The following is a 15,955-nucleotide window of genomic DNA, read 5'->3' as shown; positions in this document are numbered from 1 at the left end:
GGGGGGGGGGGAGGGGCTGGCAGGTGCGCTGCCCCACCTCTCACGGCAGGACAGGACAGGACAGGACAGGACGGGGCAACTTCCTCGCGGGCCGACTGGGCAGCTCAGTCTGTGCTCCCACCCCTGCTCAGTTAAAACTGCCCAGCGAGGCCCCATCTCAAATCTCACTGGCATTTAAAATACAAATCAAAAACAAGCTACTTTAGAAAACTTAAATTCGTTGGACTGACACAAATTCATAAATCAAAGTAAGTATTAGGGAAAATCTTACAGGAAGGGCCAATACACAGAACAGGCCAAAGAGAAGCCGTTCTGCCCTCCCCCGGGTCGGGACAGTCCGACACCTGGCCTGGAGAGTGAAGAGGACATCTGTCTTGTGCGTTAGAGGAAAGCACCCCTCCTGCCATGGACCCCTGCCCAGGGCATACCTGCAGGAGCCCACGGGGCCCTGAGCACCGGAGGATGCAGCCGGGGACAGCCCCTCCCTCCTTCCCTGCCTTCCCCGAACATGCCGGTCTGGCTCTGTCCTACCTGCTGTTCCCTGTCCCTGGCCTGCCTGCAGTCACCCTCAGAGGGCCCCAGAGTGACACCCTCTGTGTGGCTCCAGCCTTCAGGCCTTTAGCATCCACATCCTCTCGTCCCAGCGGCCGGGTCGTCTGTCTCTCTCGGCAGACGGTGACCAGGGCCGAGGACAGCCCTGGCACGCGCAGAGCTCCCAGCAGCTTGGAGACACATTCTTTGGGCTCCATTTGGAAGTGGCGGGGTGAGCCAGAGCCCAGGTCTCCTGGGTGCGAGTGGGGCCGGCAAGGAGATGTTCAGCGGGGGCCCGCGGGCCAGGGAAACAAGCACACACGCCCTCCCCAAGATCAGTCTCGGGGGGGCCTGGCCGCCCCGCCGCCTTCCACAGGCCTGGCAAGTGGGAGAAACTGCAGACTGGGGCGTGAGCGGAGGACCAGCAAATGCCAGCCCCCGACACCAACCTCTTCCGTGACACCTGGACCACCCCACTGCGGTCTGCACCTCAGCTCATCAATCTCCAACAGTGGCCCCCGTTACGCACAAAGGACTCAGGGATCCTCCGAGCCAAGAAGCTTTCTGCGCTACCACCAAGGCTGCAAGGGCAGGATCTGGAGCCCGCACCGCATCGCTAGCTGTCGGAGGAATTTACCCCCATGGTATTTTATGAAGCAAGCAGCAGCCAATTTCCCAAACGCACGGACAGATGCTCTCAAAACAGCAACGAGCACACGCACACCTCCCTGCACCGTGAGGTTTTCTGTACTCACAGAGACGAGCGGGCTCAGCTCACAGGAATAACCCAGGTGACTATCGCCTGCCCCCCCCCCCCCATGAAACCAGGCTGCGACTCCACCTTCATTTATCATTACGCAGTCACAGCATCTGGAAAGATGAGCTGAAAATGTCTCCGGAGTCCAGAAGGGCCTTCCTGCCGTCCAGGCAGCATTCGGATTCTCAGGGAGCCACAGCCCCTGCCCGGAGCTTCCCTCGACTCAAGTGCTTTCATTACACAAGCTTTTAGTTTTGCCACACAGAGAGAAACAGTCATTCTCAATGCTGTTCTGTCCCCACCGTTCAGGTGAATAGAATCCAGCCTCGTCTCATGGGCTCCATAAATCTTATGTACACTTTCTTCCCTCCTGCGCCATGAGGCCAGGCACCACTGGAAAGCCCTGTGCGAGGTGGGGACTCCAGGTCCGGGAGAGGGGGCCTCTCTCGGGGGCTCTGGGGAGTTGTCTCCCTCGCCCTCAGAGCCAGCCCATCACCCAGCCCTGCAGACTCCACTGACCTCTCCCCATGGCCACGGCCACCACTCTGGTCCCTGTGCCTGAGTGTGGCCCCCACAGTGGCCTCGCTGGACTTATCACTCCTCTCCTTCAAACCTTCCCGGGGGACCTTGAGGTCAATTTCTCAATTTCTGGAATTTCCCCCCCCCCCCCCCCCCGCCACTGCACCTGCAGGCCCCACTCCTGGGGAAGTCCCTGTCCTTGATGCTTCCCATCAGAAGCTCCTGCTTGTAGTTTAGATCTTAAAATATCGCTTCCCCAGAAAGGTCCTCCCATCCACCTGTCGAACATGTCCTCTGGTTTCCTCACTGCACCCTGCACCCCCTGAAATGACACCACACACTCGCTCTTTGGGATTATGAAGTCTCCCTCCTGATTCACAGATGCAGAGAGGGAGTCTGTCCTGCTCCTTCTGCTTTTCCAGCCCCACAGCACCAAACACACAGGGAGTGCCCACTTGCAAGCGAAAGTAAAGTCGAAGGCCTTAGGAACCACCTGGACGTGGGAGTGTGTGTGTGTGGGGTGCTGAGGGCGATCTTCCAACGCCATTTAGTTTCAATATGGGGGTGCCGGGGGGGCACCCCATAGGGCAAGGCTCAGGGGAGATGGGCTGGAGACGAGCCTGCGGACGGGACAAGGAACCCAGAGCCCCCTTGGACCAGGGAGGAGCAGAGCTAGGGCTGGGAGGAAGCCGGCCCGCTGAGAGCCCAGAGAATGAGTGAGAGGTAGGAGACAGACTGCAGAGCCAGGAAGCACCGAGATCCGAGCACCAGGGCTAAGGAGAAACAGGTGCAGGCCTGTGTCTGACAGGGTCACCTCTGAAGCAGTCTTTTGGAGAAGTGGAAAATACATATAGTATAACGAGAAGACTTACGACGCCCCACCCCCCAACCACTAAAACAGAGGACCGGCTCTGCACAGGGGAACCGTGAGACGGAACGGGGGCTCCATGCCTCTGGAGAAGGGACAGAGACACGGTGGCAAGGGCACCTCGACGAGATGTTTCTCTACTGGGAATACATGACAAAATGTGAACGAGGGTCAATTCCTCGTGGGTCCCAAGCACATGTTAGATTATTTTCTGTACTTGTCCGTATTTTTAAACGCCTGGACATACATATAAATTACTGACCCAGATCAGGCTTGCATCCCTGATTCCTCACTGTTCCTCCGGGGACGGGGGCAGGGCTGGAGCCGGCTGATGGGAGGCTGGCTTCTTTCTCAGCGTCCAGTGCGAGCTGGGCTCTGAGCCCCACGAAGGTGATTCACACGGATTCAAGGGAAAACCTGAGTTCATCTTTTCAAATCCCCACCCTCTGGGCAAGCAGCTCGGAGAAATACGAGAGAGCAAACCCTACTATTCCGCTCCAATTGTACCCCCTCAGGAGCCAGGAGGGACCGTGGCCCGCCCCAGCCCGTTCTCCAGCCACCCCAGAAAGACGCCGTCCTGGGCGACGCCCTGTCGGTGCCTCTGCTGTAAGTGGGGGGCCAGGCTCCAGACCCTGCAACGCCTCCCTGCCGCTTCCGACACCCAGATGCCTCACAGATTACAACAGCCCCCCGCCCCCCGGTCACCATGACGGCAGCGACGGTGATGACGTGGCTTGTGGGGAGTGCACTGTGCGCCAGACACCGAGGTCAGCGCTCTGGCACGCCATGTTTCGTTCTCGTAAATGTCCAGTGAGTGGGTAGCGTGCCCATTTTACAGATGAGGAAAGGGGAGTTTGAGGACAGGGCACCTACCCAAGGGCACCCAGCTGGGGGGTGATGACACAGGCCTTTTACTTTTTTTTAACTTAATTTTAAAAAAAGATTGATTTATTTATTTTAGAGAGAGAGGGAGTGCGTGCGTGAGCGGGCGGGGGGGACAAAGGGAGAGAGAGAACCTAAAGCAGAATCCCCACTGAGCACAGACTAAACACAGAGCTCGACCCCAGGAGCCTGAGATCACGACCTGAGCTGAAATCCAGAGTCGGATGCTTAACCCCCTGAGCTGCCCAGGCGCCCCAGATGCACACCTTATATTAAACTCTAAGCTTCTATCACCTCTGATCACTGACTTCTGCCAGGTTGTTTCTGCATTCAGACCTCTCCTGTTTGTGTCTTTATTCACCCCACCACCAACTTACAAAGTGCCAACTACGGGCCCAGCCTGGTGGTGCTGGGGTTACAGCAACAGGTAAGAAAGGCACAGTCCTGCCCCCGACGCCAGAGCGTGTCAGATAAACAGACCACCAACCCTCCAGTAACAGTGGGATGGCGAGACCAGGGGCGCTGGGGGCGTGCGGCCCACAGGACTCACCTCGGTACCAGGAAGACTGACCTAAGAAAGTAGCTTCTGAGCAAAGCTGCATTTACTCTGAAACGTAAGCCTTCCCTGTCGGGCTGGAAGGAAGAATGGAGCCTGCCATCATGGTACTTATTCTGTGTTATCTGGAGGTTCTAGCAAATTCAACAACGCAACAAAAAGAAATGGGATTAAAAAAAAAGAGCGGAAGAAAGAGACAAAACAGTCATCATTTGCAGATGAAAATCTGACCTAGAAAATGCATGCAAAAAGTCAATTTAAAAAACTGTTAGGAGAGATGGTAACTGTGACTGGATACAAAATAAATATTTTATTCCAGCACTGAATGGCAAAAATTACTTATTAACTACAAAAAGAAAAATAGTAACTATCGGGTGGAGAAGCTCCACCAATACCTAAACCAAGTGATCCACGTGAACTCCACCAGGAAGGCCAGTGGCATCTCCGAGAGATGCCCTGAGAAGGGTGAGTGTCCTCCTGCCAGCATTCCAGCCCCAGGTCCCTACTCCGAATCTCACCAGCTCATCAGGACTCGGTCTATTCAGACAAGTCTAATTTGAGAGGCAGCTGATAAAATAACTGTCCTGTTCTGTTTTTTTAAATGTCAAGGCCAATACAAAGAAAGGCCAAGGAGCTGTCCCAGAATAAGGAGACTGGAGAGGCTCCACACCGGACAGGATGCTGGACGCTGCCAGGATGCTCCCGGGGCAGCTGAGAGCGCTGGTCCCCAGGCCGTGGGTTAAAGAGCAGCACCGGAGTTGAGTCCGGCTTCCTGAACTCGGTAACCAGGCTTTGGTTCCAGAAAATATCCTTATTCTAATTTCCCTAGTACGAAGGGAAAAGGGGGCATAGCACATTTAACTGACTCTTAAATAGCATGTACACATGCAGGGAAATACCAAAGCGAATACGGCAGAATGTTAAAAATGGGTGAATAGGGGCTGACAACAGGAGTTATATGAACTAGTCTGAACAAGTCTGGCAACTTTTCTGGAAGCTTGAAATGTTTTCAAAGTGTAAAATTTTAAAAATAAATTAGTATTATAAAGCCCATATCCAACAAAAAGAAACACACACACACACACACGGCCCACCTTCCCTACATGCAAACACCCTTTTGAAAATAATAAGGAAAAAAAGATCCCATTCATACTGACCATCCCCAAAACAAACAGATGAAACACCTAGAATTAAGCATAACACATTAAGAAGCACAGGAGCTCCATATGAAGAAAACCAGCACTACAGAGGTGGGGATTAGCCTCAGTAAAATGTATCAGTGACGTGGAGGGAGGTCTGCCCACTGCTTCTATACAGGGCCAGACACCAAATGTCTTAGGTTTTTAGGCCACACCGTCTGGGTCTCAACTAAGCAGCCACGGAGCCCATGGAAACAAATGGGCGTGGCTGTGTTCCCATAAAACTTTATTTATACAAACAAGAGTCTGGCGGGACTTGGCCCGCAGGCCGTAGTTTGCTGCCCGGATCGAAATGTGCTGAGCTCTCCAGAGCGTCTCCTCTTCTTCCTGGACACGTGGCCCTCCCTTGGAGCGGCCCTGGCCTGAGCTCTGGTCACGGGCACACGGGCAGAAGTGGGACCCGCCCACCAACTCGCCTCCGCACAACCCTCCTGCCCCCTGGAGAGCCGAGCTACCGACGGTGAGCCCACCACACGGTGCCAGCCTGGGTCCCTGATTTGCCACGCGAAGGACGCGTTTTCTGACCACTGATAAGAAACACCGATTTCGGACTTCCCTGTGAGCCAGATGCTAGAACTGATCCATTACGACAAGCAACAGCCACAGAAGATTGTGTTCAGAAGTCAGTATCCACTCAACAAATGCTCAGTGTCCTCCAAGTGCCAAGCACTCTGCTGGCACCGGGAATACAACGCTGTGCAGAGAGCTCAGCCCTGCCCTCGTGGGACGTGCAGCTCCCTGCAGGGGAGCACGCGAACCACAGTCACAGCACAGAATGACCAGCCACGCTGCCAAGCGCCACCCGGCATGAGCAGGTGTCCGCGTAGGCAGCACACGGGACAGGCAAACACACAACACTCGTGCACTTGTTCATAAAGGAACCGGACTCAAAAGTAATCTATCGATAACCAATATGCACAGTAAATCCAGGACTAGAAAGGGCCACAGAGTTTTTATTTTTTTTATTTTTTTAAAAGAATTTATTTATTTGACAGAGACAGCGAGAGAGGGAACACAAGCAGGGGGAGCGGAAGAGGGAGAAGCAGGCTTCCCGCCGAGCGGGGAGCCCGATGTGGGGCTCGATCCCAGGACCCTGGGACCATGACCTGACCTGAAGGCAGATGCTTAATGACTGAGCCACCCAGGTGCCCCTAGGGTGGCTCAGGCATTAAGTACTTACTCAGTCAGTAAGTACTTTTTGTTCTTCTGATACAAATCACAAAAAATGTCTCCCTGCACCAGCAAATGTGTCTCTTCTCTTAATTACCCACAGGAATCATCTCTTGGGTCCCTTGCTTCTTTCCTGGGGCTTCAAGAACTAGGGTAGTGAAGGGGGAAATGGAAACCGTCAATTCTCACTTATCTGCAGTCCAGAGTAGTAGAAACTGAAGAGAATGACCAACCTATTCAGATAGAAGACGTTTCAACAAGCATCTTTCGCAAAGGGTACGGTTGGCTGCTTCCTCACCTCACCCCGGGGAACTGCAGGGGGTCTGCCTGAGCCCCAAGCCCAGAGCGGACCTGTCAGTCTTCCTCACCTCAAAGCATACTGCAGAAAACAACATTTGTGCCTCGGAGGTGAATGGCGTAAACTGAGGCAGTGCTGGGGATCCAGACTTGCAAGCTCTGCAAGGCCATCAGCTCGTGCGGCTATTTAAACTTAAATGAACTTACAGACTAAAAATTAAAAATTGAGTTCTTAGCTGCATTTCAAATGCTCAGCGGCCACACACGACTATCACCACCATCCTGGACAGCACAGACAAAGAACATTTCTATCACTGCAGAAAGTTCTTGACTTTCCGTGAGATCTCCTGTTGGCTAACCTGAGGGTTAGCAGGTGTGGAAAATCCGTTCATACTGCAATTTGCAGAGAAAAATATAATTGCTAAGAAAGCCAGATATTCAGTAGTCTTCTTGCACACTGGGAGCCGAGGCAGGGCTATAAATGTTCCTAGTTAATAGGGAACCCAACCAAAGGGAGGTGGATATTCTTAAGAGAAAGATGTTTTCCTCAAGCTGTGATGAGTCACTGTTCCCAGCTTCAGGGATGTACCTGCCAAGCTGACCGGATATATTTACGTCCCCAAGGGTGGGGGTGGACGAATGCAAACTTCTCCCGTTCATGTAACTTCACAGCCTGCAACCTGTTTGCTCCGCCATCAGATTCCACATTCACATTCCTTCTAAATCAGCTCCGAAGGGTCAACAGGTTCACAAGCTAGTTCTCACTGACCGTTCCAGCCACAGCTTCGTGCTAGCATACGGAAGCATCCCAAATCTCACCAGTAAACTGCAGCCAAATCACGTGACCGGAGGCAGTTCTCCTGGAAGGTTTTAGGTGGACAACTAGTTCGAGGAGCTGCCCCTGCGTGTGCGTGAGCTCGAGTCACACACGGATCACCAGCACCGGGCATGGGCAGCTCGCTACGCCACTCATCGCCACGGACGCCCCCGTCACATCAACGTGACCCATCTTACATGAGGACTTGGCACAACACCAACTAGGACAGTTCTAAACCCAGGAGATCTGTGAAAGGGAGCAGTGCAAGTCTGTGAGAAGGGCCAGGGAGGAGGCAGAACACACTTGATGTTTCTACTGTCCATTTGGAAAAACAGTAAGTACTTTTTGTTCTTTTGATACAAATCACAAAAAGCAGAGCTGCTTTACAAGACAGAAGACCAGTTTTATCCTCTGTAATGATGGTTTACCATGAGGAGGGAAGAGAGAGACCTACTGAGGAAAACAGGAGACTGGGGAGGGAGGGAATGTTTATGTTTATCAAAAGCGGCACAGTTTTTGAGAAGTGTGCTCAGAAGGGTTTCAAAAGACATCCCAAACATGGACTATTTCCATGAAAACACGGCTACTTTATCACTGAGACCCCCTGTGGACACTTGTAGTTCTGGGCCCAGGTCCTTGTCCTTGCCTGCTGGGGGGGAGGGGCATGCCCAGGGCTGCAGGGAAACAGCCGGGGTGTCACCCGGGAACCAGTAAGGAGGGACGGGGTGGCTGTGCAGAAATAATGGACAGGCCGGACAGCCCCATCCGAAGTCATCACGCACTGACCACACATACCAAAAAAAAAAAAAACCAAAAAAACTAAATGTAAGCCAAATTATGTTATGAAGTACTAATAAGACCAAAGACTACAACATAGTTTTTTTTTTTATTTCCATAAAATATACTGTCAATTCAACTTTTAAAGCAAATTTCAAAATAAAATTGTATCAAAATGCCTCATCCTTTCGGAGATTTCTGTTTTCAAAAACATGATCTGGGGCGCCTGGGTGGCTCAGTTGGTTAAGCAACTGCCTTCGGCTCAGGTCATGATCCTGGAGTCCCAGGATCGAGTCCCACATCGGGCTCCCTGCTCGGCAGGGAGTCTGCTTCTCCCTCTGACCCTCCTCCCTCTCATGCTCTCTGTCTCTCATTCTCTCTCAAATAAATAAATAAAATCTTAAAAAACAAACAAACAAACAAACAAAAAAAAAAAACATGATCTGTTGAGTTCGAGGGGGATCAAATTTACCAACTCAAAGATAAAATATGCTTCTTTATATAGTAAGACATACTGACATCAGAAGATCTGCGTAATTCAATCAATATTTCCCTTAATAACCAATGCACGAGGTAACAAACCATGCATGGGTAATAAAAGATTTATTCAAAATGCAAGACAGAGCAATGGATTTTAACCCAACAGAGCACCAAAAGCCCACTGAGGACGTTTCAGACCTGGCACCACAAGTGACCTACAGGAAACCACCGCCTGCCAAGTTTTGGTGAGGCATCGAGGGACGACATCCACCATCGTCTGAACGGCCACTCGAACAGCCCCCCCTCCCAGCCCCGAATCTACGTGAGGCTGGATTTTCTCCCCGGGCTCAACCGAAACCTAGCACCACAGACGAAAAGCACAAGCAGACCCCAGCTGCCCTCCACAAGCCAGACGTGAGAGACTTACAAAAAACAAATACCCCTATTCGAAGCTTCTCTGTTGTGGGAAACACAGTGATTTTCTCATAAACAATTATTCCTGAGATATGTTTACAATTGCTGTTTTTGAATGGGTTCATAAGTATGTATATTTTAACTTCTTGGTTCTAATTTCTAATGTGGTGCGTGTAACAGACAAACCCCACACAAACAAAAGCTCTCTGGCGTCCCCAGTAACGTGTAAGGGTGTGAAAGGGCTCTTGGCCCCAACAGCCCACTGAAACAGACGAAGGTGGGGGGTGGCCGGAGGGGAGAGGTGGTGGGCCGCTGTCAGCAATGCAGGGACCTGGGCTGAGGGGCCGGGCCAGGCCCCGCCGGCTGGGGGCAGCTGCTGTGGCTTCCAGCAGGAAGGCGACGCGGTCCGAGCCCTGCTCTGCACGCTCGTGGGGAAGGACGAGAGCCCTCCCCACCAAAGAAATAAACGCAAGATGAGCTTGTGCCTCTCTGGGCATGGTTAGACATGTCACAGATGACTAAGGGGGAAAAGTTTCTTCTCAAGCAAACCACCCATAAAAACACCCATCTCTTTTCTGTGTGCCTCCCGGAAAGCATCCGTAGGAGAGAGAAGCCGCACATTTGCAATCAGCTCATGATTTAGTGCCAGAACTGTTCTGTCCAAGGACAGGAGGACCCGCACTAACTCCTCTTCATCCTGCTGTCGGCTCCCCAGAAGCAGGGCCCCGGGGCTGGCGGGGCCCGAGAGGCACAGGCCAGACGCACCTGTTGCCCTCACAGCCTCGGTCAGGCTCCCGGGCGGCTCGCGGCACGCCCTCGCAGCTTCCCGTCACCCATTCACGAAATCTGTTTACAACCAGAGATTCCATCTTCTGTCCTTCAAATCCATCAGGAACCTTTTACCAGAAAACCGGAAACTTGCAAAAAGTGATAGCGGCCCCGAGCGTTAACCACAAAACCTCCTAGCGAGTCACAATGCAAGGGCCTACTTCCAGGAAATCAAAGTAGAAGCAAGTCTATAATCCTCTCATTTTAATATGAAATGCTTTAAATGTAGGGTAATTATGGAGATGAGGCATTGCTGTAATTTAGTTGTCACTAATTTACCAAGTTTATCCCCTGACACTCACAAGATGCAAAAACAGCAAATAGTAAATTACTGTATCTCCAAATCAAAAGCCTTCGTTTCATCTCGCACATAATTTTAAACAGAGCTATGTCTTTTTTGAAAGCATTAACCGTGAACATCATTAAAACTCTACAGAATACCCTTTTAGCATCCACCAATCATCTTCCTTTATCCACAACAAAGGCTTTCCTGAATTTATTATAAATTCAATTCAGCCACATGTCATGATAAGTAACATCCTTCTCACAGACTGATTTCTAAAATACTGTATACGTTTTCCTATAAAGGTGATAAGTCCAAAAACCTCGGTGTGAACTAAATGCTGGAAAGTGGCCCATATTTTCATTAACAAAGATCAGTGTCCTAGCTCCCAAGTCGCTACACTCCCATAAACCCTTTTAAAGTAAGCATTTAACAAGACGACAGAGTAACTCTGGACAAATGTATGTGACCCACAGTGACTGTCAACGAGCAAGAAAACCAGGATAAAGGGTTTATTTAGTGAAAATGCACATTCCGGGGGCGCCTGGGTGGCTCAGTTGGTTAAGCGACTGCCTTCGGCTCAGGTCATGATCCTGGAGTCCCAGGATCGAGTCCCGCATCGGGCTCCCTGCTCAGCGGGGAGTCTGCTTCTCCCTCTGACCCTCCCCCCTCTCATGTGCTCTCTCTCTCTCAAATAAATAAATAAAATCTTTAAAAAAAAAAAAAAAAAAGAAAATGCACATTCCGGGTTATCTGTGACATGGCCACACTCTCCAGACACGACGCAGCTGAACCTCCAGCCTCGCTTCCTTCCGCTGAGCCGCCCCTGCTCCCAGGGTCCCAGCTTCCTCGCGCGGCCTTTCCCATTCCTCCAGCTCGCACGTCCGAACGGGCAGCAGACCGGAACGCTTCTTCCTCAGAGGCCCCTCCGGCTCCCGCTCCTCTCCCCAGCCCAGCCCAGCCCCCCACACCTCCCCGCAGCACCGCGCGCGCACCCGGGCCGGCACAGCCCCCGCTCTGGGCCACTGGACGCAGGCCGAGCCGACACCCCCTCCCGTCCGCAGGGCACACCCCGCGCAGCGCGCAGCCCCGCTCCTGGGCCGACCCCGCCACGACCGAGTTACTGTTGCCTGGACGCTGCTGTCTTCACCAAGTCTGGGGCAGTTTCCAGCTAATTTCAAAATGACTTCAATCTGATAACTACTTGTGTGGCGGTTACTAACTAATTCCATACTTTTCAAGTGACCAGTTGGAAGAGCACTGAGAAATATACAAAACAAACACGTACACAGTAAAAAGCTGTGGGGGTCACAGGCACTTTCCATCAAGGTCCACGCGCAGAAGCTGTGATCCCTCTCCCGGGCCACTCTCCACGTGTCCTTCAGGGGGTGGAGTGCACCCGTGCGGCCGAGAATAACGGCCACGACCCAGGCAAGGACCATCCAAAGATGCTAGGGAGACAGACAGACCTCTCTGCTTCCTGACAGACACATGCTCTGGCGTCTATGAGGCAGTTTCTGGCAAAAAACACATAAACCCTGAGTCTGATCAAATCTCTAGGTCCCACACGTTCACAGGAAGTGGACACCACGGGAATCCAACCCGTAAACACAGAGGGTGGAAACTATACGGGACAGACAACCTGTCTCTTCAGCGAGGAAAATAAAGAAACAGATGAAACCTACAGATGACAAGAGATGTAAGTGACACCAACCAATCACACTGCACCTCATTTAGTTCCTGATCCAAACAAACACGCCGTAAGAAAAGAAGTTGGTGAGACAGCAAGGGAAATGTGAACACTGACTGGAAGTTTGATGACAAGTAAGAAATTATGATTAACTTTTAAGATGTGATCGTGACACTGTGATTAGGTTTCTTAAAAAAAGGATCTTCATCTTTTACTAAATTGTTTACATGCAGAAAATGATGTGACATCTGTGATCTGCTTCCAGGTCGCTGGGGGCCGGAGGAAAGATGAGTGGGGGCAAAGGTAAAGAAAGCTAGGTCCCAACACGCTAACCGTCGATGCCAGGGATGGCTACGTGCGAGTTCACTGCTCTATTTTTACGTTTGAAATTTTCCGTAACAGAAAGTGTTAAAAAAGAAAAAAAGAGCCATGTTCATCACAGAAAGTCTGGGAAACGCAGAAAAGTAAAAAGAAAAGAAAGAATCCCATGACCTTACCACTCACAGAGGCTACGACAAACAGAAGTCTTGTTTTTACTGTAATCAATCAAGTAGTCCATGTGTTTAAGAAAAAAAAAAAAGCTGGAAAAAAGAGGGAGGAGCAAGTGAGGGCCTGTGTATGGGCCTGTTTCTGTGTAGTTCACACATTACGTCTACATCAAATTCCAAATTTGATGGTATAAAGAACTACAGTCACACACACGAACCACACCCACCCATATAACCGGAGAGGGCCGTCTACATGTCCCAGGGGAAGCTGACTCCCCACCTCCGAAAACCACGTGAAATTGATGACATTGCTTTCCCTGCGGAAGCTGCAAATTCATTCAGTTACTCACATGTTCATTCAACAAACACAACTCAGTTGCCCCCCCCCCCCCCCAGCCAGTTCCTGCCCTGTGTCTCCAGGGAAAGAGACACAGCCCTCAGGGAGCTCACGGGCCGGGAGAAACGCCAGGCTCGTGGCCCAGTCAAGTGAGCTGGGGGCTAAGTTATAAACGATGTGTACTTCCCTCCCTGGGAGGGTCCAGGGGACTCGGCACAGTGCGGACACGCCGTAGGAGAGCAAGACAGGCTCTGAACGCATCACAAGGAATTGTCTTCCCGCCAATAATTCAAAAATACTGAAGTTTGGGGAAGACGTACTTGTAGTAACAAACGGGGGTAAATTCTGGTATTCCTCTCAAGCACACCCTTTCCAGAGTGGGAAAGAGGGAGGAACAGCACAGTGGGAGCTGTCCCTGGGAGTGGGCGGTGCGTGCCATGCCTCCCAGGACGGATGTCACCCAGCGGGAAAGGGCGTGCATATCACCACAACGCAAAAAAAAAAAAAAAAGCTCCAAGGCTCATGCATCATACTCCACTAAGTCCAAGTCCACGAAATGCCCAGTACAGTAAGAATTTTAAATTTATGGTAAAGAAATTCATAGCTTCAAATATTAATGGTAAAACCACGTACCAACGCCTGAGAGGAAACGAGCAGTAATTGCTGCCCTTCTTTAAAAGTCAGTAATGAATTTCCCACTTTGGTGTGACAAAAACGTACACATTCAACTTCCCTGCACTGAATTCATGAAAATTTCCTGATTGTTTTCCACATGATAGGCCCAAGAGCCTTGACCTAGAGCTAAAAAGAAGTTTACAACACCCCATTCCACACCCGGGACTACTCAGGTTTACGCTCTCCGAAACAGAAAAAAACGTCACCTAGCTCAAACCGCTAAACACGTTAGTCAACGGGCTTTGCCAGTTTTCAGAAGCAAACGGGGGAAGGGAGACACAGACCCCCCCCCCCCATGTTTCTCCTTCTGCCCGTTTGTTCTGTTCTCGTGACTTTTACATCACTGCCTACGTGGAGACTGCTCAGAGCACGGCTGAAGGCAAACACAGGCACAGCAGGGCCACGAATGCAGTCAGAGAGCCGTCAAGTGCCCAGGCTGTCGGTCACAGCACAGCGCTCTGCGACGTGCCCACCCAGAAGCCAAGCCCCTTGACGCAAACCTGCCAGGGGCCACCAACACCCCCACACGTTATAAACAGCGGACCTGGAACTGGCCTATTCAGAGGATGATCCGAGGCCTCGGGGGGCTGGCATTCCTTCTCCTTGAGTTAGAGAAGATACTAGTGTGCTCCGGATTCAGTGAGCCAGGCCCCAGTCAGGAGGGCACCTACTCAACAGAGGGGCAGGGAGCTCTGCAAATCCGACTGAATTATGTAAAGGTGCATTAGCAGAACAGGCCTCTAAGAGCCCGGGGGAAGGGAGGGGACGAAGCTGTTTGCCTGTCACCTTCTCACGAGAGGAGTGACTGGCTCTGAAATGTATTTACCGGCCCAGATTAGAGATACAGCGGGTTATGGAAAAGAGAACAAAATAGTAACAAAGATTGGACAGAATAACTTTGTTACTCACCAAACCCCGGTTTTATCGAAATACAAACCTTTCACGTTTGTAAAATAAAGGTATCCTCTCCCTCTCACACCCGAAGCAGGAGTGAGTCACTGTAAATGCTGCACCGGCAAACCACTCGATGCAATATTTACAACCAGACACACCAAGACCCTAGGGAGGGGAGAAGTTTACAGAAGCAAGCTTTGGGCGCTGGGAATCACCCCAGCAAAAATCCCCTGGACTCTCTCATACAAGAATAATGAGACCATCAGAGACAAGTCTGGAACAGGAAACCCATTGGAGAAATATAAACACTAGTGAGGGGTTAAAGGCACTTACTACACAGAAACAGAAAGTGCCCGAAGAGGAAGCAGGGTAAACAGGCTTTCTCCTGATCAACACATCTTGAGAAAGCAAGGATCATAGGGGACAGCCCATGGGGGAGAAAAGTGGACATGGGAACCAGAAGACAAGAGAAAGAGAGTGAATGTCCCTAAAAGCACCCTTGGGGCATCGGTGACCCAGCCACCCCTAGGGATGCCGGGGGCTGCCTTCTCCCTGACCTGGCCCCCATGCCCGGCTGTTTCCCCTTCCCGCCCAGGAATCCCAGCTGTGCTAGGAAGGCCCGAGCGCTGGGTACCACTGTCCTGTCCCAGGGGCTTCGTCTTCAGGGACACTGAGGAGAGAGCACTTCCTGTCCTGGCCCCCTGCCCGCGGGATGGGAACGTCCCTTCCCACTTCCCAGCCCAAGTCACTGCCATTCAGACGTTGGCCCCTACTGCAGGGAGTGGGGGGAGGCACACCTCCCCCACCGAAACCACCTGATGCTATCCTTTTCAGGAGTGCATGCAAGGGCGACCCCGGGATTCAGACCAGTTGTGCAGTGGGGCAACCCCTCGGGACCCAGGCTGGGCGAGGGTCAGGGGTGTCCTCCGGTCCAGGCCTGGCAGGGGCAAAGGCGACCCTTATGGTTCAGGCCAGGCGGGGCCTGGGAAACCCTCGGAGCCCAAGGCCGGGGCAGGGTGGAGGTCGGGAGTGGACCCCCTTGTCCAGATCGAGCACAGATCAGACCTCGGTCGGAGAGCAGCGTCCCCGAGGCCCACCCAGGCTGGGCGGGGTCGAAGGCGTCTCCGGTGTCGGGCAGGGAGGGGTCGGGCCAGGGGTGGGGGTGACCCCAGGGTCTAGGTCAGGCAAGGATTCCGGGGAGGGGGGGTGGTCGGGCCCGGGGCCAGGGTGACCTCCGGGTCCAGGCCGGGCGGGGGCCGTGGCACTCACTGTTTGGGCAGCTGCAGGGCGGGCGCGCCGCGCCGCTGGAAGGCCCCGTCCACGAAGACGCCGTTCTTGCCTAGGCAGCGCAGGTAGAAGTGCGGCTCCTGGAAGGTGAGCTGCAGGTGGCGCCGCGAGATGAAGCTCGACAGGCCCATGCTCAGGTCCACCGAGCCCTGCGACGAGTTGCGGCCGATGGTGACGCTGGGCTGCCGCATGAGGAACTCGAACTC

The 15,955-nt window shown here is 52.3% G+C and overlaps 1 protein-coding gene across 1 annotated transcript in view; it reads right to left on the bottom strand.

The window, feature by feature from the left end:
* The window catches only part of FOXK1 (forkhead box K1), a 72,971-nt gene that overhangs the window by 55,493 nt on the left and 1,523 nt on the right, over positions 1 to 15,955 (bottom strand). The window contains exon 2 of the mRNA XM_032394093.1: positions 15,732 to 15,952. Within this exon, the coding sequence (XP_032249984.1) occupies positions 15,732 to 15,952 (221 nt within the window). The remainder of the gene's footprint in view (positions 1 to 15,731; positions 15,953 to 15,955) is intronic.

The sequence above is a fragment of the Phoca vitulina genome, unplaced genomic scaffold (assembly GCF_004348235.1).
Source record: "Phoca vitulina isolate PV1807 unplaced genomic scaffold, GSC_HSeal_1.0 scaffold79, whole genome shotgun sequence".
Classification (NCBI taxonomy): domain Eukaryota; kingdom Metazoa; phylum Chordata; class Mammalia; order Carnivora; family Phocidae; genus Phoca; species Phoca vitulina.
This window is presented reverse-complemented; position numbering and strand designations above follow the sequence as displayed.